General features: G+C 44.2%; 1 protein-coding gene across 1 annotated transcript in view; it reads right to left on the bottom strand.

The window, feature by feature from the left end:
• CELF4 (CUGBP Elav-like family member 4) overlaps window positions 1-26,515 on the bottom strand; it is a gene marked incomplete at both ends in the record, with an annotated part of 87,228 nt that overhangs the window by 23,664 nt on the left and 37,049 nt on the right. The window contains 4 exons of the mRNA XM_081316323.1: window positions 7,499-7,579; window positions 13,490-13,555; window positions 20,975-21,124; window positions 24,576-24,723. Coding sequence (XP_081172449.1) covers window positions 7,499-7,579; window positions 13,490-13,555; window positions 20,975-21,124; window positions 24,576-24,723 — 445 coding nt within the window. The remainder of the gene's footprint in view (window positions 1-7,498; window positions 7,580-13,489; window positions 13,556-20,974; window positions 21,125-24,575; window positions 24,724-26,515) is intronic.

Raw genomic sequence — 26,515 nt, 5'->3', positions numbered from 1 at the left:
CTTGGTCGTCCTCTAGTCCAGGGGCAGGCAACCTTGGCTCCTTTATGACTCGTGGATTTCAACTCCCAGAATTCCTGAGCCAGCATGGGGGAACTATGGCCCCTTCATGACTGGTGGACTTCAACTCCCAGAATTCCTGAGCCAGCATGGCTCAGCTTGGAAACCCCTCCTTTTCCCCTCAGCGTGGCCGGCTCAGGAATTCTGGGAGTTGAAATCCACCAGTCATAAAGTGGCCTAGGCCTAGGCCAGGGGTAGGTGACCTTGGCTCTTTTATGACTAGTGAACTTCAACTCCCAGAATTCCTGAGCCAGCATGGCTCAGCTTGGAAACCTCTCTCTTTCCCCTCAGCATGGCTGGCTCAGGAATTCTGGGAGTTGAAGTCCAGGAGTCATAAAGCGGCCTAGGCCTAGGCCAGGGGCAGGCAACTTTGGCTCTTTTATGACTGGTGGACTTCAACTCCCAGAATTCCTGAGCCAGCATGAGGGAACTATGGCCCCTTCATGACTCGTGGACTTCAACTCTCAGAATTCCTGAGCCAGCATGGCTCAGCTTGGAAAGTCACCCTTTCCCCTCAGCATGGCTGGCTCAGGAATTCTGGGAGTTGAAGTCCACGAGTCATACAAGAGCCTTCAAGGTTGCCTACCCCTGCTCTAGTCCAACCTCCTGCAGAAGCAGGAAACAATATAGCATTTCAGACAAATGGTTGTCCAATCTCTTTTTTAAAAGCCTCAAGCGATGGAGCACCCACAACCTCTGGAGGCAAGTTGTTCCACTGACTAATTGTTCTCAGTGTCAGGAAATTTCTCCTGTTATTGAGGTCCAGAACTGGGGTCACTGAAAGGAATAGGTAGACCATGGTTGGGTCCATTCAATACCCCAGGTTGAGCAATAAGTGTATCTAGTTGTCCAACAGCCATGATGTTCTTTTACAAATGGTTCAAATGAGACAGCCAACACACCACAAGGAACATTGCCTAATTCTACAAAAGCAAGGATCTCCTGGAGTCACAATGGAGGCATCTCCTGGTGCCTTCTGTCCCCAGCTGGTCAACCGCGATGTTAAGACTCTAGAAAGTGTCCAGAGAAGAGTAACAGAGATTATTAGGGGGCTGGAGGCTAAATAAATGGTTTTGTCTGTTTTAATGGGGGAAAAAGGTTTAGGGGTGACATGATAGGAGTATTCCAATATTTGAGGGGCTGCTACAAAGAAGAGGGGGTCAACCTATTCAAAGCAGCTGAGGGCAGGACAAGAAGCAACAGATGGAAACTAATTAAAGACAGAACCAACCTAGAAATAAGGAGAATTTTCCCATTAATGAGAACAATTATTCAGAGGAACAGCTTGCTTCCAGAAGTTGTGGGTGCTCCATCACTGGAGGTTTTCAAGAAGAGACTGCCCAGCCATTTGGCTGAAATGGGAGAGGGTCTCCTGCTTGAACACTGAGGGATAGAATCAAGATCAAGTGAAGTACTAATACCACTTTACAATGCTTTGGTAAGGCCACACCTGGAATACTGCATCCAGTTTTGGTCACCACGATGTAAAAAAGATGTCGAGACTCTAGAAAGGGTACAGAGAAGAGAAACAAAGATGATTGGGGGACTGAAGGCTAAAACATATGGGGAACGGTTGCTGGAATTGGGTATGTGTAGTTTAACGAAGAGAAGGGTGAGGGGTGACATGATAGCAGTGTTCCAATATCTCAGGGGCTGCCACAAAGAAGAGGGAGCCAAGCTATTCTCCAAAGCACCTGAAAGCAGGACAAGAAGCAACGGATGGAAACTAGTCAAGGAGAGAAGCAACCTAGAACTAAGGAGAAACTTCGTGACTGTTAGAACAATTAACCAGTGGAACAACCTGCCTCCAGAAGCGGTGAATGCTCCTACACTGGAAGTCTTTAAGAAGAGACTAGACCGCCATTTGTCTGAAATGGTGTAGGGTTTCCTGCCTGAGCAGGGGGTTGGACTAGATGACCTCCAAGGTCCATGCCAACTTCTTCTTCTTCTTCTTCTTCTTCTTCTTCTTCTTCTTCTTCTTCTTCTTCTTCTTCTTCTTCTTCTTCTTCTTCTTCTTCTTCTTCTTCTTCTTCTTCTTCTTCTTCTTCTTCTTATTATTATTATTATTATTATTATTATTATTATTATTATTATTATTATTTGTTGTTGTTGTTATTAACAGAGGGTTGGTCTAGAAGATCTCCAAGGTCCCTCCCAACTCTGTGATTCTGTTAAATCTATTCTGTTAAATTTCTGGTCTATACCTTTCCTGGTTATGCCTAAACTGTTTTTGGTCTTAAAACGCAACTGGTTTTGAACAGGTGTTAGAAGAAGATGCCACGTTTTGAACCGAAATCAAACATATATCAGGCAACATACAGTATTCTGGGATTATAGCATCATTCCTGACCACGGAGGAGGAAGGTCAGTGAGGAATAAGCAGACTTTGTGGGTGGACAGTCAACCAAAAATCACACTTAGCATCAAGTTGCGAGTCTTATTTAAAGGAAAAAAATAAGACTTACTCAGTAGTTCACAAAGTACTAAGAAAAACTTCTGGAACCTTCAGGTCAGGGGTCTTCAAACTTGGCCCTTTTATGACTCGTGGACTTCAACTTCCAGAATTCCTCAGCCAGGCTGAGGAATTCTGGGAGTTGAAGTCCATGAGTCATAAAAGGGCCAAGTTTGAAGACCCCTGCTTCAGCTACTAAGTTGTCATCTTCAGCTCTACCCCTTTCCTGGGTGTGACTAAACTGATGTCAGCTGGAGAAAACCTAGGCAGACTTCATAAAATACATGTGTGTCGATGGGATTATAATAATAGGAGCATTATTCAGTACCAATTTATTTATTGAGCTGGGAATCTGGCTTTTGTGTTTCTGTATAAAGCAAGCCCTGTTGATTCATTTGAATTATTTCCTTTGTCTCTGCATTCATCTTTCACTTATAAAGAAAGAATGTCAGTGTGTTGGCACAATGGAGTAGTTGAAAATGAGTTCATTTCTCTAAAAATACCATACATTCTGGTATCTAAAAACTCCTATAGAAGAAAGGTATTAAGAAATTGTCTTTATACCAGGTTTTCTCACAGTGTTTGTAACCTTTCATAAACACCAGAGGAAAAACAGAATAAGAGGTCAACAGAGTTGGGAGCTTAAAAGTCTTCTAGTCCAACCCTATACAAGGGGTCTTCAAACTTGGCCCTTTTATGACTTGTGGACTTCAACTCCCAGAATTCCTCAGCCAGGCATGCCTGGCTGAGGAATTCTAGGAGCTGAGGTCCACAAGTCATAAAAGGGCCAAGTTTGAAGACCCCTGCCCTATACCATTTCAGAGAAATCTCTTAAAAACGTCCATTGTTGAAGCACCCACAACTTCTGAAGGCAAGTCGTTCCACTGATTTAATCGTTCGAACTGTCAGGAAATTTCCCCTTAATTCTCCCTTGGATTAGTTTCCATCCATTGCTTCTCGTCTTGCCTTCAAGTGTTTTGGAGAATAGATTGACCCCCTTTTGGCTATTTGGAATTGTGTTAAAATACTGTACTTTTTTGGGGGGTGGGAGAGATTAATGTCCAAAGAGGTCCTGGGCGCAAGAATTCAGTGTGTTTCTGTTTTTTCCTTCTCCACCTTGGTGAATCCAAAATATATTTCAGTCCTTGACACGTCCAGACAAATCAATACTTTTCATACGAGGCTATAAAAGCCATCAGCCGAACTATTTCAGCATTTGTGGTTTTCTCCATATGCTCCTATTTACTCAGGTATTGATTGCAATGGACAAATAATAATAATAATAGAGGACTGGGAGAAAAAATCCATCTAGTACGAAGAAAATAGGACCTCAAATGACAATAGCTGTCTCAGGTTTAAGAAGACCACCTGAACTTATTAATGAAGGCTGACTTTGTATTTCTCACCACACAAGGCCTGATCAACGCTACCTTTAGTTGATTACCATCTTGTGCAAGGCCAGCCCATTTGGTGAGTCCATCATAAGGTTGACTCTTGAGTTCATTCCATGCAGGCCAGACATATTTGCCATGCTTTGAGAATTGCATGTGAGAAGTTAGGAGTGCAATATTAGTGAAGTTTAAGAATTCCAGGGGGGTCCAATCAGAGGTACTGATGGCTATTGGAAGGTGGAAAGTTCAAGGGAGGAGGAACTCAATGGAAAGACAACACATGCAGGAGATCAGAATAAGTGATCACGATTACCGTTCAAGAGTTTCTTCCTTTGATTCCTGGTGTGTGTGTGTGTGTGTGTGTGTGTGTGTGTGTGTGTGAGAGAGAGAGAGAGAGAGAGAGAGAGAGAGAGAGAGAGAGAGAGAGAGAGAGAGAGGGGTAGGGAGAGAGAGATGGATGAATGGATAGATAGATAGATAGATAGATAGATAGATAGATAGATAGATGATAGAATACAGATAGATACATAGGTAGATGGATAGATAGATATGGAGATGGATGTATAGATAGATGGATGAATAGATAGATAGATAGATAGATAGATAGATAGATAGATAGACAGACAGACAGATAGATATGGAGATGGATGAATAGATAGATAGATGGATGAATAGATAGATAGATAGATGATAGAATAGAGATAGATACATAGGTAGATGGATAGATAGATATGGAGATGGATGTATAGATAGATGGATGAATAGATAGATAGATAGATAGATAGATAGATAGATAGATAGATAGATAGATAGATAGATAGACAGATAGATACGGAGATGGATGAATAATAGATAGATGGATGAATAGATAGATGATAGAATAGAGATAGATACATAGGTGGATAGACAGATAGATAGATATGGAGATGGATGTATAGATAGATGGATGAATAGATAGATAGATAGATAGATAGATAGATAGATAGATAGATAGATAGATAGATAGATAGATAGATAGATATGGAGATGGATGAATAGACAGACAGACAGACAGACAGACAGACAGACAGACAGACAGACAGACAGACAGACAGATAGATAGATAGATAGATAGATAGATAGATAGATAGATATGGAGATGGATGGATAGATAGATTAGACAGAGACAAAGAGAGAGAGAGAGGGAGAGAGAGAGGGAGGGATAGGGATATCGGGAGTGGAGATATGAAGGAATATACTCGGAGAATTGTGTGCTTTCATGGATTAGATTAACTTTCTTAGTAGGCTCTAAGGAAAATTAAATTAAGGTTCAAAGACGGTTAGCCCAGCAGGGGCATCCATAAAGTGAAATAGAAGAGAAATTAAAAAACAACAACAAATCTTAAAATGGTGGCTCCAGCCATGGGATCAAAGCCCCAAGGAAGCCTCAATCTGGTGGCTCTTTCTCAAGGCCCCGTGACCCACTTTGAGATCTTTGCCTGACGAGGCAAAGGATTATTGCATCTAAACTTGTTTAATCAAAGGCCTCAAGGATAAAGAAGGTTGGGAAAAGTGCCACAGTAGAAAAAGTACACATCTGGATAAAAGCGGATCAAATCAGCGGTGGAACCTTTGAACTTAAGCTTTCCTCGTCTTGTCATCCTTGAATTATGCGTTAACAGCCCTTTTGAAAAATGCAGGCCTCCAATGTATCTTTGCCTCTATTGTAAGTAAGAAAGCCTCTCAAGATGTACCTACATCAGGGATAGGCAACCTCGGCCCTTTTATGACTCATGGACTTCAACTCCCTGAATTCCTGAGTCAACCAAGCTGGCTCAGGAATTCTGGGAGTTGAAGTCCATGAGTCATAAAAGAGCCAAGGTTGCCTACCCCTGACCTACATCTACAAAGGTCAAGAACATGAGGACTTAGCCAATTTCTCTGTTTCCTCTCATGTCAGAGTTCCTGGTCTTTGACACCGCTAGTTGCGTACAGAAGCCCACGACATTTGGGGAATATCAACTTGAAGAACATGGCAGTTCATCCCTTTCTCAGTCACGGGTAGTCCTCGAGTTAAAAACAGTTCATTTAGTGACCACTCAAAGTTACGACGGCATGGGGAAAAAAGGGACTTAGGACCACTTTTCACGCATGCGACCGTTGCCGCATCTCTGCGGTCATGTGATCAAAATTGAGACGTTTGGCAACTGGCTCGTGTTTGTGACGGTCGCAGCGCCCCGGTGTGTGTGTGTGTGTGTGTGTGTGTGTGTCTGTGTCTGTGTGTCTCTGTGTGTGTGTCTCTGTGTGTGTGTGTGATATGTGATCCCTCTTTTGTGACCGTCTGACCAGCGAAGTCAAGGGGGGAAAGCTGGATTCACTTAACAACCGTGTAACTAATTTAACAGCTGCATTTAACGACGGTGGCAAGAAAAGTCGTAAAGTGGGGCAAAACTTCACTGAGTCGCTTAGCCTAGCGACAGAAATTTTGGGCTCGGCTGTGGTCATCAGTCAAGGACTACCTGTATTTCTTAAAAAAATAATATTTTATATTTTAAATCTTAGGTCGCATAGTATGCCTTGTTTTAATTGTGATGCTTCTGAGTAAACAAACCTGTATTTATTTTTTTATTTACATCCTGCCTTTATTACTTTTTGTAATAGCAATAGCAGTAGCACTTAGACTTATATACCGCTTCACGGTGCTTTACAGCCCTCTCTAAGCGGTTTACAGAGTCAGCATATTGTCCCTCCAATGATCTGGGTCCTCATTTTACTGACCTCGGAAGGATGGATGGCTGAGTCAACCTTGAGCCCGTCAGGATTGAACTGCTGGCAGTCGGCAGAATTAGCTTGCAATACTGCATTCTAACCACTGTGCCTCCATTGCTCTTTCTCTTTCTCTTTTCATCCATCTATCCATCTATTTATCCATCCATCTATAGCAATAGCACTTAGACTTATATACCACTTCATAGTGCTTTACATCCCTCTCTGAGCAGTTCACAGGGTCAGCATCTTGCCCCCCAACAATCTGGGTCCTCATTTTACCGACCTTGGAAGGATGGAAGGCTGAGTCAACCTTGAGCTGGTCAAGATCGAACTGCTGGCAGTCGGCAGAATTAGCCTGCAATACTGCATTCTAACCACTGCGCCTCAATGGCTCTGCATCATCTCTTTCTCTCCATCTATCTATCCATCCATCTCTCCATCTATCTCTCCATCCATCTATAGCAATAGCACTTAGACATATATCGCTTCATAGTGCTTTACAGCCCTCTCTAAGCAATTTACAGAGTCAGCCGATGACCCCCCAACAATCTGGCTCCTCATTTTACCGACTTCGGAAGGATGGAAGGCTGAGTCAACCTTGAGCTGGTCAGGATCGAACTGCTGGCAGTTGGCAGAGTTAGCCTGCAATATTGCATTCTGACCTCTTCTCTTATAAACAACTCATTGTCTTCCCTTGGCTTACTGTTGATTTGGCCACCTCTAACTAGATGCCTCTGATACCTGGATACCCACCATTCCTACAATTCCTATGGGACCCATTGGCTTAAGCCTTGTTTCTAAAGCTACAGAAAGTCCAAGCAATGATCATTTCAGCATCTCATAGACTCACCTTCTCTCTGTTGCTGTGGTATCATGGGAGGTGGCTGTGGGAAGGCTTGACCTATCTGACCATAGGCAGCAGGGTAAGCAGCTGGAAGGAGAAAGGAAGAAAAGAGGAGTTCAGAATCCTTGCAGAAACAATAGAGGAGCCTCATCATCTTCTGCATCAAGAATTCCATCTCACAGGTCAGAAAGAGCCTTTTGCAAGGACCCAAGAAGATCCTAAAATTTAGGAAGCTAAACCTCTTAATATTCAAGGGTGGAAGGAGGAGACAGAGTAGCTCTGAGGATCTAGAGAAGATTCAGTGTCCACAATGGCGCTTTTTCCAAAAGGCATCCGGACTTTCTTGGTTTTGCTTCTCATATTTTGCTTCTCATCCAAGAAGCTTCAAGCAGAATAGAGCTGGAAGGGACCTTGGAGGTCTTCTAATCCAAGCCCCTGCTCAAGCAGGAGACCCTATACCATTTCAGACAAGTAGCTGTACAGTCTCTTCTTGAAAGCCTCCAGTGATGGAGCACCCACAACTTCTGGAGGCAAGTTGTTCCACTGGTTAATTGTCCTCACTGTTAGGAAGATTCTCCTTAATTCCAAGTTGCTTCTCTCCTTGATTAATTTCCATCTGTTGCTTCTTGTCTTGCCTTCTGGTGCTTTGGAAAATAAGTTGACCCCCTCTTCTTTGTGGCAGCCCCTCAAGTACTGGAAGACTGCTATCATGTCCCCCCCTAGTCCTTCTTTTCTCTTGACTGGCCATACCCAATTCCTGCAACCGTTCTTCATATGTTTTAGCCTCCAGCCCCATAATCATCTTAGTTGCTTTTCCCTGCACTTTTTCCAAAGTCTCAACATCATCATCATCGTCATCGTCGTCATTGTTGTTGTTGTTGTTGTTGTTGTTGTTGTTGTTGTTATTATTATTATTATTATTATTATTATTATTATTATTATTATTATTATTATTAGAAATGTGACCAAAAGTGGATGCAGTATTTCCAGGTGTGAATTTAGATTTTATAAAAAATACTTTAAGGTAAAGGTAAAGGTAAAGGTTCCCCCGCACGTGCGTGCTAGTCGTTTCCAACTCTAGGGGCCGGTGCTCATCTCCATTTCAAAGCCGAAGAGCCAGCGCTTGTCCGAGGACGTCTCTGTGGTCATGTGGCCAGCATGACTAGATGCCAAAGGCGCACAGAACGCTGTTACCTTTCCATCGGAGTGGTCCCTATTTTTCTACTTGCCTTTTTACGTGCTTTCGAACTGCTAGGTTGGCAGAAGCTGGGACGAGTAACAGGCGCTCACTCTGCTACGCGGCACTCGGGATTCGACCCGCCAAACTGCCGACTTTCTGATCGACAAGCTCAGCGTCCTAACCCACTGAGCCACCGCGTCCATAAAAATACTTTATAAAGTATTAAATATTTATAAAGTATTAGTATTTATAAAGTGTTAAGGATTTATAAAGCGGTAGTTCTTCAGAAACCTGGGGAATTGAAGAAGCTTCTTAAATGAGAAGCGAAATGTTTTGAAAGGAAAAAAAAACAACAACCAAGAAGGTCCAGTTGCCTTTTGGAGAAAGCACTTCAGGGCAACCATGACCTCCTAGAATGACTGAGAATCTCTCTACAGTAGATGTTCAGCTTCCATGTCCGTGGTTATCATCTGCCTGAAATGTTCATTCGGAAGTGTGAACTTATTGCACCGACAGGTTTGACGGACTGGGGGAAAAAAAGGGCGGTACCTGAATTATGAGGAGTCACAACTGCCAACTTCAACAATTTCAAGATGTAGAAGATAGAGCAGTATCTACTGAGACATTTCATGGGTACTTTGGAGGAAAGAACAAGCTTCCAATGGTTTAACAGTTAAAAACACAGAAGTAAAGTTCAGGTTTACAAGTAGTCTTCTTGTAAAACTTGCTAATGGTCTCCTATCCAAGTACACTCAAGATCATTCTTGGTCACCTGATTCAAAACCAGCCAAGATGTTGGCTAGATGTTGCCATTTCACATTTTTGCCAAGAAAACTCCATGGACAACTCACTGAGGTCCCTTGGAGATCAGCTTGATTCAAGAGTGTCCTTACCTTTTATCCTAAGCATTGCCTGATACCTGTTCCTCAACAGGCTACATTAGCTTGAATTTTAGCATAATACATTCTTGTGAAAAAGGTGTAGAATTGCGGATGGTACAATTTAAGGCAGTTTTCCCATATGACACCCACCCTCTAAATGTGGTTAGGCTGCAAAACATGGAGTTTTAGGTATATGGAGATGGTGGTGATGAAGAAGAAGATAATGATGGAATTAGCCAATCCTAACATATTTGGGGCATGTCTTAAATTGATTTAGTTTAATTTAGCTCTTCTACCTTACCGAAATAAGAAGACAACCAATGTAGTCTGTAGGCTTAGACCAGGGGTGTCAAACTGCTGGCCCGCGGGCCAGAGGCATCATGCCGAAACTGCGCCCACCCCATTGCCAGCAATGGGAAAAAAGTCACAATATGTCGCGGCAGGTCAGGTGATGTTGAGAGTTTGACACAGGGGGCTTAGACTTTTCCAAGTTGGTGCCCTGCAGAGATCTTACATGACCAACCGTCTTATTTCCAAACAAGGTCCCTAGAACTCTCATCACTCAGAATAACAACAGAATAACAGAGTTGGGAGGGACCTTGGAGGTCTTCTAGTTCAACGCCTTGCTCAAGTGGGAAACCGTACACCAGTCCAGACAAAATGGTTGTCCAATCTCTTCTTGGAAACCTCCAGTAACGGAGCACCCACAATTTCTGGATGCAAGTCGTTCCAGTGTTGTAATTGTCTTCACTGTCAGGAAATTCCTCCTTAGTTCTGAGGTTGGTTCTCTCCTTGACTAATTTCCATCCATTGCTTCATCTCCTGCCCTCAGGTGCTTTGGAGAATAGATGGACCCCCCCTCTTCTTCGTGGCAGCCCCTCAGACACTGGGATGTCTCTGCTAGTCCTTTTCATTAGACAACCCCCTACTTAAGCAGGAGTCCCTATACCACTTCAGACAAATGGGTGTCCAGTCTCTTCTTAAAAACCTCCAGTGATGGAGCACCCACAACTTCTAGAGGCAAATCATTCCACTGGTTGAGTGTTCTAACTGTTAGGAAATGTCTCCTAAATTCTGGGTTGGTTCCCTCCTTAATTAGTTTCCATCCACTGCTTCTTGCCTTTCCCTTAGATGCTTTGAAGAACAGGTCAGTTCCCTCCTCTCCATGACAGCCCCACAGATATTGGAAGATGCTATCCTAATCCTTCTCTTTGTTAGATTAGGTAAAGGTAAAGTTTCCCCCACACATGCGTGCTCATCTCCGTTTCAAAGCTGAAGAGCCAGCGCTTGTCCGAGGACGCTTCCGTGGTCATGTGGCCGGCATGACTAGACGCCAAAGGCACGCAGAACGCTGTTACCTTCCCACCGTAGTGGTCCCTATTTTTCTACTTGCATTTTGTATGTGCTTTCGAACTGCTAGGTTGGCAGAAGCTGGGACGAGTAACAGGCGCTCACTCTGTTACGCAGCGCTCGGGATTCGACCCGCCAAACTGCCGACCATCTGATCGACAAACTCAGCATCCTAATCCACTGAGCCACCGCATCCCTTTTGTTAGATTAAACATATCCAATTACATCAAGCAGGTTGTTCCACTGGTTAATTGTTCTAACTGTCAGGAAGTTTCTCCTTAGTTCTAGGTTGCTACTCTCCTTGATTAGTTTCCATCCGTTGCTTCTTGTCTTGCCTTCTGGTCCTTTGGAGAACAGCTTGACTTTCTCTTCTTCGGGGCAGCCCCTGGGATACTGGAACACTGCTATCATGTCACCCCTCGCCCTTCTCTTCATTAAACTAGACATATCCAATTCCAGCAACCGCTCCTTATATGTTTTAGCCTCCAGTCCCCTGATCATCTTCGTTGCTCTTCTCTGAACTCTTTCTAGAGTGTCAACCAATTGAGACCCAGCCAATTCATCTGGATTGCCCCAGGTTCTGGAAAGCTAGATTAAATCTCAATGCCTCAAGTGATCTGAATAACAGGCCTCAGTACGGCCAGCAGCACGTGGTAAGGTTGCTTTGATCAGAGGGGTCTCACAAGAGCAGGAACGATGCAAGTGTCCATCTGGATACTTGGGCCTAATTATGAGCTGCAGCCTGTAGAATCTAACATTGCAACATGATCCATCTGTCAAGCTGGACATGCAATTAGGAGTGGAAACTAAACACCAACCAATGAAGGTTTTGAAATGTACATCTCCGGATCCCCCCCCCCTAAAAAAAGAAAAGAAACCAGTTTAAAAAAAGAAAAAGAGCCTGCACAGCAAGAACTAATGACTGTCCTTTGCACCACAGGAAGCAAAATTAATTGGTTGGAGCAACAAGCTGGACTTGTTAAGTGTAAAAGGATGGTAAACTTCTGCTCTGAATGTCTTCTACAACCTCCTCGTGAAATTGTAGCAGCTCCTAAATGCAAAAGAGAATGGTCCTGTTGAAGGGAAGGGGCAACCCTGAGTTGAATGGAAGTCTTGGTTCCTACACCCATGCGCAATTTTTTAGCACAATGATGGAACGTATTTATTTAAGAAAATTTATATGGCCGCCAACTCAATCTCAGCGGGACAATAATCCCACATCCCCCCTGGGACAACAATCAAATGATAAGGATAAAAAAGGTCCAATTCAGAATAGAGCTGGAAGGGAGCTCGGAGGTCTTCTAGTCCAACCCCCTGCTCAAGCAGGAGACCCTGTACCATTTCAGACAGGTGGCTGTCCATTCACTTCTTAAAAACCTCCAGGGATGGAGCACCCACAACTTCTGGTGGCAAGCGGTTCCACTGGCTAATTGTCCTCACTCTCAGGAAGTTCCTCCTTAATTCCAGGCTGCTTCTCTCCTTGACCCGTTTCCATCCATCGTTTCTTCTCTCACCTTCTGTTGCTTTGGAAATAAGCCATTTGATGGGTTCCATCCCAGTCTGGGGTCCCAAAAGCCATGGGAAAACCAGGCCCTCAAGACTTTTTAAAAGAGTGTCAAGGTTGGGGCCAATCTTATTTCCGTAGGGATGATGTTCCACAGGGAGGGAACCACCGCAGAGGTGGCCCTTCTTCTGGGTCCTGCTAGATGGACCTCCTCAGGCGTGGGACGTGTAACATCCTCTGCCTCTCCACTCCAGTGGGTAAGGTAGATGTGACTGGGACAAGATGTTCCTTCAAAAATTTCTCCTTTCTTTCTTCTTGGATGCATTTTGATTGTCAAATGGACGCCAAAGCCTGGAATTTTTAGCTCAGCTTTGCTCTCTGTTTATACATTGTTTACTACAATGCCTCACTCATGGAACTACCAACTCAGACAAACAACCAATAAACCACAGCCTAATCAAGAAACTATCAAGACCACTCCCAGCAATGCTGGCAGGGCAAGCCACTGTATATAAAAACAGAGACCAAATCCCACTTTCTACCAGCACTGATGATGTTACCTAGTTGGGTCATGAAACGTCTGCAAGAAAACAACCAGCTCAGAGAGCATCAAGGAGCCCACAGTTATCGTCCTCCTCTTCCTCTTCCTCCTTCACTCTGCAAACCCCACTCCCTTCTAGCACTGATGATGTTACCTAGTTGGGTCACGAAAAGTCTGCAAAAAAACAACCCAGCTCAGACAGCACCAAGGCTCCACAGTCCTCCTCCTCCTCCTCCTCCTCCTCCTCCTTTCTTCTAACACTGATGATGTTACCTAGTTGGGTCATGAAATGTCTGCAAGAAAACCACCAAGCTGAGAGAGCACCAAGGACCCCTCATTTGAACCCTGAGCTCCTATATTGGTAAGCCTAAAGAATAACGGAATGCCTCTTAAGACAACTTCCTAGCACAGATGTTGCTCCTTGCCCTGCTCAGATAGAATGGGCATGCAGATGAGATGAACTATGAATGTGACTTTTCTAAGCCTCCCCCCCCCCAAAGTGAAAGTGAAAGAGTTATTGGGGGAAAGTGTTAATACTAACGACCTGCGTATTGCTGTACTCCAGCGTATGCTTGTTGCAAAGGGTCAGCCGTGGTTGGGCTTTGTGCTGCGAAGACACAAGAGAGAAAAGAAAGAAGAGGTTGAAAGACATGCCTGTATCTCCGGGAAAGACAACATAACACATCTGGTGATATCAGAATAACAGAATGACAGACTTGGAAGGGACCTTGGAGGTCATCTAGTCCAACCACCTGCTCAGGCAGGAAACCATATACCATTTCAGACAAATGGTTGTTCAATCTCCTGTGATGGAGCACCCACAACTTCTGGAGGCATGATGTTCCATGGATTAATTGTTCTCGCTGTTAGAAAATTTCTCCTTAGTTCTAGGTTGCCTCTCTCCTTGGTTAGTTTCCATCCGTTGCTTCTTGTCCTGCCTTCAGGTGCTTTGGAGAATAGGTTGACCCCCCTCTTCTTTGTGGCAGCCCCTGAGATATTGGAACACTGCTATCGTGTCACCCCTCAGCCTTCTCTTCATTAAACTAGACATACCCAGATTCCTGCAAGTGTTCTTCATATGTTTTCGCCTCCAGTCCCCTGATCCTATTTGTTGCTCTTCTCTGCAGTCTTTCTAGAGCAGAAGTGTCAAACTGCTGGCCCGTGGGCCAGATGCGTCACATGGTAGCTGTGCCCATCCTATTGCCAGCAATGGCAAAACAGTTCCGATACGTTGCGTGACTTCACGTGATGTCGTGAGTTTGACATGTCTGTTCTAGAGTCTCAACATGACCAAAACTGGATGCGATATTCTAAGTGTGCTCTTACTAAGGCTTTGTAAAGTGGTATTAATACTTAATGTGATTTTATGCCTCTGTTAATGCAGCCTAGGACTGCATTGGTGTTTTTTTTGGAGGCTGTAGCACACTGCTGGCTCATATTGAACCGACTAGAAGTTTTTACATTTATACACACATTTTAGGGAAGGCGGTTGTGAGTTTTATTTATTAGATTTGTGGGTCTCCCATCTTGTTTAGAGCTGACTCTAGTGGCGATGTACAAATATAACGAGAAAAAGAAGTAAGAAGACTAGAGGAAAAGCAAGCTATTAATAAAGAGCAGATTTTCCAAGCGTTGTAAGTTTGACAAGAAATAATTCTGAAATGACACTGATATAAATCTACCTATTAAAATATCACACATCAGTCTGAAAGTTAAAAAAATACGTTGAAATAAATCAGCGTTAAAATAACATTATGGCACAGTAATTGGCAATTTTAACCAGCATGATTTGAATGACAAATTGTACATTACAATAAGTTCTATCTGGTTTGAAAAATCTACATGTTTTAATCTTATGTTAGGAGAAACCCAGACTTAGGATGCAGCATGCAAAATGATAATCAAAAAAAAAAAAAAGGTTTCCACATCGTTAAAATCTCTATCACATTTTAAAATATTCAGCTCATTTTGACGAAGATACATACGCTTGTAACTTAATTCGCTCTTCTTTCGGGAAATAAATTATTTGTGCTTTTCAATAAGAAACCTAGAAAATGCTGGCAGCTGCTGATCCTGTCAAAAGCCAGCTCAGTACATTTAATAAAAATATATAAAGTTCAGTAATATTCAGTAAAAAGATAATGGGCTAGCAAAAATTCCACCTTTAAAATCTGTTCCATTCTATTAGATTAATATACTTTCGATAAAACACTGTTCCCTTCAGTGTAACAACAACAACAACAACAACAATAATAATAAAGTAGGAAGGGACCTTAGAGGTCATCTAGTCCAACCCCCTGCTCAGGCAGGAAACCCTAGACCATTTCAGACAAATGGTTGTCCAGTCTCTTATTAAAAACTTCCAGTGTTGGAGCATTAACAACCTCTGGAGGCAGGTTGTTCTACTGGTTCCACAGATATTTCTCTTCCATTGATAATTTCTCTTCTTGCCAATCAGTTATACTAGGCAGTCCTAGTATAATTTCTGAGCCCAAAATTTCTGTGGCTAAGGGAATTCTGGGAATTGAAGTCCACAAGTCATAAAAGGGCCAAGTTTGAAGACCCCTGCTCTATTTAATGCAGCCCTAGGACTGCACTGGCATTGAGTTGACTGTAACTGACCAGTTCAATGGGGACATTATCCACCCCAAATGTGCCCTCAAAATTTGGCAGAGTTGGCTAATGTAACTGCCCTTGGCTGCTTTTCTGTCAGGGGGAACATATTGTTCCTCTTTGTCCCTAGAACCTGACATGCCTGGCTGAGGAATTCTGGGAGTTGAAGTCCACAAGTCATAAAAGGGCCATGTTTGAAGACCCCTGTTATAAGAAGACATGATCGCACCCTTTCTGGAACAGCTTCCACCGAAGGGACTGGTGAGGATGGTGGAAACAGAGATGGCCTCCAAACCCACCTGAGATAAATGTCTCGCCTTCAAGGCGAGAACGAAGATGCATCCTTAACTGAAGCTGTAGCATGTAAAGAAAAGCTGAAAGATGGGTATTTTCAATCAATCAATCAGAATCGAGCTGGGAGGGATCTTGGAGGTCTTCTAGTTCAGCCCCCTGCTCTACTAGGAGACCCTATACCATGTCAGACAGGTGGCTGTCCAATCTTTTCTCGAAAACCTCCAGTGATGGAGCACCCACAACTTCTGGAGGCAAGCCGTTCCACTGGCTAATTGTTCTCACTGTTAGGAAGTTTCTCCTTAATTCCACATGGCTTCTCTCCTTGATTTGTCCGTTTAGAGCAGGGATCTCCAAAGTTGGCAACTGTCTACGGCAAACTGCAACCGACAGGGCTGAATTACTTATTATCCTTCTCATCTTTCCTATTACCTATTTCCTTAGCTTCTTATGACTATAACTCTGTTGTTCTTTATCTCAAGATTTATGTTGATTTATGCCTTTGTTTAGTATCCCATTATGATTTATGTTGATTGCTTATTTAGTATCCTATGACTATCACTGAGTGTGGTATCTTATGATTTATGATGAAGGTATTTTATGATTATGATCACGATTTATCACTTGTTGCTTGTATGTAGACTGTGAGCTTATGCACCGGAGACAAATTCCTTGTGTGTCAAGTCACACTTGGCCGATAAAGAATTCTATTCTATTCTATTCTATTCTATTCTATTCTATTCTGTTCTGTTCTGTTCTGTTCTGTTCTGTTCTGTTCTGTTCTGTTCTGTTCTGTTCTGGTTCTGTTCTGTTCTGTTCTGTTCTGGTTCTGTTCTGTTCTGTTCTGTTCTGTTGTTCTTGTTCTGTTCAAAACGTGTGGACTTCAACTCCCACCATAATTTTCTTTCCTGAGATATCCATCTGCTTGGACCAAAGTCTTCATTTAGCAATGGAACTCATCATCTGCTTATAATTTCCCAAAAAATATTTCAGCCCTTCTTAGAATCTCTCTACTTCACAAACACACTTCAGACTTCCATTTTTCTGGCCACAATCCTAACAAATCAGCAGAATAAGCATATTTAGCACTACAATTTTGCAAGAGGCCAAAACAACTGGGGGTGGGGGGGGGGAAGACCAAGACTCTCATTTTAAGAATAGGCATTGCAAGGTCAGGATTAAAACAAATATATAATGGAGAGCTCCCCCTGTCAGCTTCTTCCCAAATCCAATTTAAATCATTCTCCCCAAGCTTAATCTATATCCATAATTATATCATTTGGTACAACAAGCTTGTGAGCCGTTTCACACAATTTATGTAGATTAAAATTCATGGGTGCGATACTACCGATTCTGTATTATGAAGATTGATTAGGACAGCTGATGCAATGATTAAGGGAGTGTGCATTTACTGTTGCAATTAATTAGGCATTCAGACACAACAATAACTACAATAACCAAACCAATGCGCTGAGCTGGCATTCTTGGGTTAGGGGGTGGAGGCTTCTCAGCTGCTTTGACAAGGATTCTGGCTTGATGGAAGGGCCATAAAAAGGGAACACAGAACATAGAATAATAGAGTTGGAAGGAACCTTGGAGGTCTTCTAGTCCAACCCCCTGCTCCATCAGGAGACCCTATAGCATTTCGGACAAATGGTTGTTCAGTCTCTTTTTGAAAGTCTCTAGTGATGGAGCACCCACAACTTCTGACAGTTGTGACAATTTTCCTGACAGTTAGAACAATTAACCAGTGGAACAACTTGCCTTCAGAAGTTGTGAATGCTCCCACACTGGAGGTTTTTAAGAAGAGATTAGACAACCATTTGTCTGAAAAGGTATAGGGTTTCCTGCCTGAGCAGGGGGGTTGGACTAGAAGACCTCCAAGGCCCCTTCCAACTCTTGTTATTTTGTTAATTAATCAGTGGAACTGCTTGCCTCCAGAAGTTGTGGGTGCTCCAAGACTGGAGGTTTTAAAGAAGATATTGGAGAGTCCTTTGTCCAGAATGGAATGGGGTCTCCTGCTTGAGCAGGGGGTTGGACTAGAAGACCTCCAAGGTCCCTTCCAACTTTGTTATTCTCTTATTCTCTTAAGGCAAGACTAGGTTTGATTATAAAGCTGGGTCTGAATGTTGCAGTCTATCTGGGGGGTCACTGGATTGTGATTCAGCCAATTGGTGCCTAGCATGCAATTACAAGATAGTCCTCGATTTATAACTATTTGTTTAGAGATGTTTGAAGTGACAAGGGCATTGAACAAAAGGGACTTATAATCAGTCCTTACACTTACAACTGTCGCAGCGACCCCAGGATCACAAGATCAAAATTTGGGACCTTGGCAACTGGCATGTGCTTAACACAGTTGCAGCGTCCTGGCATCATGTCATCCGCATTTGCGAACTCCAGACAAGTCAATGGGGGGGAGCTGGATTTGACGACTGCAGTGCTTTGCTTAAACAATTATGGCAAAGAAGGGCCAACAAAATGACTTTCAATGTGGAAAATAGGAAAGTTTTACATTTAGGCAGGAAAAACCAAAGATACAAGTACAGATTGGGCAAGACCTGGCTTAAAAACAGTAACCGTGAAAGGGTCCTTGGAGTCCTAGTGGACGATTGCTTGACCATGAGACGGCAGTGTGCAGCAGCAGCCAAAAAAGCGAATACAATTGCTGGGTTGTATAAACAGAGGCATAGAATCAAAATCACGAGATGTACTACTACCGCTTTATAAAACCCCAGTAAGACCACCCCTGGAATACTGCAGCCAATTTTGGTCACCGTACTACAAAAAAGATGTTGAGAGTTTGGAAAAAGTTCAGAGAAGATGATCAAAGGCCTGGAGACTAAAACATACGAAGAACGGCTGCGGGACTTGGGTTTGGCTAGTCTAAAGAAAATAAGAAACAGGGGAGACAGGATAGCAGTGCTCCAGTATCTGAGGGGCTGCCACAAGGCAGAGGGGGCCAGGCTGTTCACCAAAGCACCAGAGGAAAGGATGAAAAACAATGGTTGGAAGCTGATCAAAGAGAGAAGCAACGTGGAATTAAGGAGAAACTTCCTGACAATGAGGACAATCAACCAGTGGAACAGCTTGCCACCAGAAATTGTAGGTGCTCCATCACTGGAGATTTTTAAGAAGAGACTGGACAGTCACTTGTCTGAGATGGTATAGGTTCTTCTGCTTAAGCGGGGGGCTGGACTAGAAGACCTTCCAGCTTCTATTCTACTCCTCTCCTCTCCTCTCCTCTCCTCTCCACCCCACCCCACCCCACCCCACCCCACCCCACCCCACCCCACCCCACCCCACCCCACTCTATTCTATTCTATTCTATTCTATTCTATTCTATTCTATTCTATTCTATTCTATTCTATTCTATTCTATTCTATTCTATTCTATTCTATTCTATTCTATTCTATTCTGTTATTATTATTGAATATGATCCCGATTTATCACTTGATGCTTGTGTGTAGACTGAGAGCTTCTGCACCGGAGACAAATTCCTTGTGTGTTCAACCACACTTGGCCAAGAAAAAATAAAGAATTCTATTAAAGCAGGGGTGTCAAACTCAATTTCATTGAGGGCCGCATCAGCATTGCGGTTGCCCTCAGGGGGGCGGGTGTGTGTGGCCAGGGTGGGCGTGGCCTACTGGGTGGGCGTGGCTGGAGTGCGTATGGCCTACTGGGTGGGCATGGCCAGCTCTACATCATTTGTGTCAAGGGTGCCTATGGGGCCCTGGGCAGGAGTGGGACAGATCTGAGGGTCTCTGGCAGAAGGAGATGAGACCAGGGAAGTGCCAAGGCATGGTCCACCGGAGGAGCCTAACTGTTCCTCTCAGGCCATTGGGGGGGGGGGGGGCTGGACGGTGGCGTGGAGGTCAAATGCCTACCCCAGCCCTCAAGCACCCACGGCACTAAGCCCGGCCCCACTTCCCCAAGTGGGTGCCCAACTGCATTTACCTCCTCCTCAAGGCTGCTGCTGCTGTGCTAGTTCTCCTTAGCCAGGTTGCTCATGATGGGTACGAGGGCAAAATCAAGAGGGAGGCCCATTCCCTCTCCATGTGATGAGACCTGGCTTTGTATCCAAAGCTTCCTTAGCAATAGGGAGACCCCCCAGGATAGGCCAGGAGGAAGGGGCAAGGGGATGGTGAAAGGGCAGCAGGGCAGGACTAAGGTAGGACTTCCCTCAGACCTTCCCTCTCCTTCCTTCCTTCCAAAAAACAGAGTGGTGGGAAAATATTTGAGATGAGGGAGGGAGAAAAACAGGCAAGAAACACAGCTTGGGAAGTGTCATCCTTCGTGAGGAATGAAGAAATGTACCACTGCCTGGAAATGGTCAGCACATGGCCCTCACCTACTTCACATATCCGGCTTGGTGGGCTCTATGGGAGGGGATGTCATGAGCAGTGTGAGAGTCGATGTTACCTGCGCAATGCTGCCCAGCCCCTAGCCTGCCCGGTTTTGGCAGGTAGCGGGATGCTCTACTCACAGTGCCGAGAGGCTGAGCCGGGTGGCATGAATCTGAAGAGAAGCACAATGCTGCCCAACCCCTAGCCTACCCAAAGTAAGCAGGGCCATGTGCTGGCCACTTCCAAACGATGGTGCATTTCTTCATTCCTCACAAAGGGAGATATCTCCCCAGCATGCGCCAAGGGGGCAGTGCCGACACGGCCTGGGCCGGTCCCTCGCTGTTTCCAGATGGCCTTGTGGAGCTAAGACTGAATGTATTTCAGCATAGATGACCACCACGAAATTGTACATTTGCTCCTGGCCAGCCTGGGCCGGGGCCAAGACGGCGGGGGCCGTTCCCTTACTGTTTCCAGGATGGCTTTGCGGGCCACATGAAACCACTTCGCGAGCCGCATCCGGCCCCCGGGCCTTGTGTTGGACATGTCTGTATGAAAGTATTACAGAGTCATAAAAGGGAGCGGGTTTTTTTTGTGAACCCAAGTAGTGGGTTTTTACAAGAGTTACAAGGGTTATGGTGTTTCCCTTGGTCTTTGAGTAGCTTCTGCTGCAGTGTTTCTCCACCTTGCTTATTCGAAGATGGGTGGACTTCAACTCCCAGAATTCCCCAGCCAGCAAAGCTCAAGCAAGAGGTCCCAATGTCGCCATTTTGTCCTACCTGGGTAAGGATGGATGCCATTGGCAAAGACGGCTTCTGCTGCAGGTTGCCCATTCGGTTGTGGCGGGAGACCAGTGAAACCATTCACCCCAATGGGGGAGGGGATGCTAGGCACAGCTGGTGCAGTGATGCCTGGAGGCGTGCTGCCACCTAGAGGTCGGGAGGGGAAAGGCAGAGCGTCAATCAATTGCATTCATTGGTTGAGTATATAGAGGTAGCCAAAATCAGAATAGAGCTGGAAAGCACCTGGGAGGTCTTCTAGTCCAGCCCCCTGCCCAAGCAGGAGATCCTATACAATTTCAGACATCCCTCGACTTACGACCATGACTGAACCCCCAAATTCCATTGCTAAGCAAGACCATTGTGAAGTACATTTTGCTTTATTTTACGACCTTTCCGGCCACGGATGTTAAGTGAATCACAGCAGCTGTTAAGTCAGTGACACAGTTGTAAAGTGAATCTGGCTTCCCCATTCTGACTTTGCTCATCAGAAGGTTGCAAGATAGGATCGTGTGATCCTGGGACACTGCAGCCGTCATAAATATGAGTCAGTTGCCAAGAGTCCGAATTTGATTACACGACCATGGGGGGGGATGCTGCAAGGGTCGTCAGTGTGAAAACAGTCACGAATCCCTTTTTACAGTGCCATTGTGCCGTCAAATGGTCACTAAAGAAATGGCTGTAATTCGAGGACTCCCTGTAGATGGATAAGTCACATCCAGAAGACACTTCAAAGCAATCTGAAATTCATTTGAAATGGGATAAGGCATCCTGCTTAGGCAGGGGGTTGGACTAGAAGACCTCCAAGGTCCCTTCTGACTCCTGTTATTCTGTTCTATTATTCAGTCCATATCAATTTGTCAAGGTATTGATTTAACAGCTAACCAGCTTATGTAATGTATGTAATGATGGGACCGACTCAGCAGGGTCTGTGTCCCTTTAAGAGCCTTTGTATAAAGGGAAGGCTCTGCTGATGTCTTTTTTCTTCTTCCATTTCCTGCTGTAACTGTGGTTTTGTTGGATCCTGCAGTATTAGCTTGTGTATGTATATTGTTCCTGGTGTATGATATTGTAGATAGTGTAAGATAAACCACCATTTACAATAGACCACTGTTTACTATGTTTACTCCTGGGTTATCTCGTGCAATAAGACTGTACACTCTCTGACACAATTCCTTTGCTGTTACAAATTGGGGTCACCCTCCCTTTTTGCCCCACAATAACCCTGGAGGACAGTGAGAAGGACCGGCTCCATGTCACCCTGAAAGTTTCCGTGACCGAGGATAGATGTTAGCTTGGTCTTCCAAGTTTTCCCAGCATCTTTTCTAGCCAAGTATGTATTTTTGTCCAATATTTCTTTGCTTTAAAACATGTCCACCATACGTGATAGCAAGTACCTGGTTTATGATTACATTTCTAACATTTATCCGACATATTTTTAAACATTTTTTGCAGTCTTGCTGGTGGCAAGGGCCATCTATAAAACATTTTGTATAAGTTTTCTTTATAAGAGGAAAACATATATAAAATGTTTTATAGATGGCCCTTGCCACCAGCAAGACTAGCAAAAATGTTTTAAAATATATCAGATAAATGTTGGAAATGTAAACACAAGTCAGGTACTTATCCTCATGTATGGTGGACATGTGTTAAAGCAAAGAGATATTGGGCAAAAATACATGCATGGCTAGAAAAGATGCTGGGAAAACATGTAGATTTTATACCTGAACTTTTTTTAATTAGGTATAATGTCAGAAAAGATTGATAAAGTATATACTTGATTCTACATGTGATAACAGCGGCAAGAATCATATTCGCACAACATTGGAAAAATGAAGACATACCACCAGAGGAAGAAATAATTAAAAAAAAATACTAGAGTGTGTGGAAATGGACTTTGAGGTTGAACGAAAAAGAAGAAACAGAATACTTTCAAACTTGGGACTTATTTTATCAATGGCTGGAGAAAAGAATGAAGGATTAGGAATTAAATTTGTATTAGTGGATGATAAACTCAGACAACACTTTTGTTGAATAAGTACTAATGAATTGTATGAAAAAAATTAATAAAAACTTTATATAAAAAAGTTTTCTTTATAAGTGGTTGACATTGTCGATTTGTAATTTCTTTCCCACAGGCTTTGCCATGTCTCTGAATCTATATTATATCCAAAATTCTTTGCCCCTGTTATCATTGCTTCTTTTACTTGTTCATCTTACTCGCAGTCTCCCACACCAGAACTCCTGTGGATGGGGCAAGATTTACGGTGCCCCATAGGGTGGAGTCTTTGAGCACACGCTTCCCAATATTTCATTTTAATTTTTTTTCATAAGGGTAGTCCTCGACTTACGGCCACAACTAAGCCCAAAATTTCTGTTGCTAAGCGAGACAATTGTTGAATGAGCCTTGCCCCATTTTATGACTCTCCTCACCACCCTTGTTAAGCGGCTCACGGGAGGTGCTGAGTTAATAAGACAGTTGTGAAATGAAATTTGGCTTCCCCATTGTCTTTGCTTGCCAGGAGGTCACAAAAGGAGGATCACGTGACCCCGGGACACTGCGACCGTCATAAACACGAGTCAGTTGCCAAGCTGTCTGAATGTGGGTCACGTGGCCATGGGGAGACTGCAAAGGGGTGTAAGCAGTGGTGGGATTCAGCCGGTTCACACCGGTTCAGTAGAACCGGTAGCTAAATTTTGTTTAGTTCAGAGAACCGGCTGAACTCATGTTGCTTCTGGAAGTCCATTCTAGGCCTCGGAGGCCTGGAGGAGGCCTCTCAGGCCCACCGGAAGTGCGTGGATGTCACTTCTGGAAGTCTGTTCTAGGCCTGGTGGAGGCCTCCCAGGCCTAGAATGGCCCACCGGAAGTGCATGGATGCCACTTCTGGAAGTCTGTTCTAGGCCTCGGAGGCCTGGAGGAGGCCTCCCAGGCCTGGAACGGCCTACCGGAAGTGTGTGGATGTCACTTCCAGAAGTCTGTTCTAGGCCTGGTGGAGGCCTCCCAGGCCTAGAATGGCCCACCGGAAGTGCATGGATGCCACTTCTGGAAGTCTGTTCTAGGCCTCGGAGGCCTGGAGGAGGCCTCCCAGGCCTGGAACGGCCTACCGGAAGTGTGTGGATGTCACTTCCAGAAGTCTGTTCTAGGCCTGGTGGAGGCCTCCCAGTCCTAGAATGGCCCACCGGAAGTGCATGGATGCCACTTCTGGAAGTCTGTTCTAGGCCTCGGAGGCCTGGAGGAGGCCTCCCAGGCCTGGAACGGCCTACCGGAAGTGTGTGGATGTCACTTCCGGAAGTCTGTTCTAGGCCTGGTGGAGGCCTCCCAGGCCTAGAATGGCCCGCCGGAAGTGCATGGATGTCACTTCCGGAAGTCCGTTCTAGGCCTCGGAGGCCCAGGCCTGTATCCACTCAGAGAAACCAGATGTTCAGGTATTTGAATCCCACCACTGGGCGTAAGTGTGAATAAGGGTCCCTCGAGTCGCTTTTTCTCAGTGCCGTTGTCACCTTGAACGGTCACTAAACGAACAGTTGTAAGCCGAGGACTACCTGCATTAAAAGCGTTCGGTGCTGCTTGATGGGCCTCCGGTGCTCTTCCGATGCTTACCTGAGGTGGGGGTCATGGGGGTGGCCGCCAGCCCGTTCATGTTGAGGGCGGCCATCTGCTGCATCTGGGCTGCTGCGAAGGCCGCCATGGGGTTTAGGTAGCCGCCTTGCGCCACGGAGGCCATGATGGCGGCCTGTTGCTGCATCAGCTGGAACAAAGAGAACAGGGAAAAAATATCACGCATTCACGGGCAGAGCGGGGGGCCGGGGGGGGGGGCAGGGGAGGACGGCACCTGGCCTCTTGCCAGAACTGGGGTGGATGTTCAAAACATTTGCCTTTGAACCCAGCCTCAAACGACCCCGTGGAGAAGAAGAAAGAGGAGGAGGAGGAGGAAGAGGAGGAGGAGGAGGAGGAGGAAGGAGAGGAAACAGTAGCAGAGGAGGAAGAAGAAGGAGAAGAAGCAGGAGGAAGAGGAGGAGAAAGATAAAGAGGAGGACGAAGAGGAGGAAGAGGAGGAGAAGGGAGAGGAGAAGGATAGGTAGAAGGAGAAGCAGGAGAAGGAGAAGGAAGAAGAGGTAGAGGAAGAGGAAGAAAAGGAGAAGGAGGAGAAGGAGAGGAAGCAGCAGCAGCAGCAGCAGGAGGAGGAGGAGGAGAAGGGAGAGGAGAAGGATATGTAGGAGAAGAAAAACCAGGAGAGGGAGGAGGAGGAAGAGGGGAAAAGGAGAAGGAGAGGAAAGCAGTAGTGAAGAAGGAGGAGGAGGAAGAGGAGGAGAAAAGAAGGAGGAGGAGAGGGATAAGAGGTGGAGGAAAAGGAGGAGAAGGAGATAAATTTTCTGGGACGATTCCCCAAATCGAGGCCCAAATAAAAAGTAGACTTGAGTTCCGGTCCTTGCAATAGTTGTGCAGTTGTGCGAGAAGAGAGGCTGTGGAACGTACGGTGTCGGTGTCGTTGCTCTCTGTTGCTAGACAAGGGGCTTGCCCTGGCAGTGTTGATGGGATTGTTCTGGGTGGTTCCTGGATCACCAACCCCACCAGTACATAAACAAGCCCCCCTCGTTTTGTAAACAGAGAACAAACCGGGAGTTTCAGGTCAGCAGATGTATAAACTGAATAACTGAATCGAATAACTGAACTAATAGTCTGTGTCACAGCGATTCCATAATAATAATAATAATAATAATAATAATAATAATAATAATAATAATAATAATAATAATAATAATAATAATAATAATAATAATAATAATAATAATAATAATAAAAAAAAAGCGGGTTTCTGTCCCTGCTTTATGTCTGACGTAAACTTCTGCTCTGGATTCCGCAGGTTTATTCTTCTGTCTTGAAGGAAGGTATGCAGAGCTAAATACGGTCCTGGTCTGGTGTTTTTTATTGTTATTGTTATTGTTGTTGTTGTTATTATTTTTATTATTATTATTATTATTATTATTATTATTATTATTATTATTATTATTATTATTATTATCATCATCATCATCATCATCAGTGCTTTTTTTGTAAAAGAAAAAGGTGCCGGAACACACACATGTCATACAACCCGGCTTACCTATCCAACAAGGTTCCAGCCAAAAAAGGTGCCGGAACTCCGTTCTGAGCGTTCTATGAGAAAAAAAGCCATGATGATGATGATGTTATTGTTATTGTTGTTGTTATTAATTATTATTATTATTATTATTATTATTATTATTGTTATTGTTGTTGTTGTTGTTGTTGTTGTTGTTGTTATTATTATTATTATTATTATTATTATTATTATTATTATTATTATTATTATTATTATTATTATTATTATTATTATTATTATTATTATTATTATTATTATTATTATTATTATTATTATTATTATTATTTACAGTCCCTGCTGGCAAAACTCACATTTCCCCAACTTTCCCGCTGGAGAGAAAAAGCAACGCTCGGTTTCCTGTCGTTAAGTATTCCTCGCGATGGCGCCCCCTTGTGGCGGATCCCGACTCAGAAAGCTG

Source organism: Vipera berus (assembly GCF_964194415.1).
Source record: "Vipera berus genome assembly, chromosome: 2".
NCBI lineage: Eukaryota > Metazoa > Chordata > Lepidosauria > Squamata > Viperidae > Vipera > Vipera berus.
This window is presented reverse-complemented; position numbering and strand designations above follow the sequence as displayed.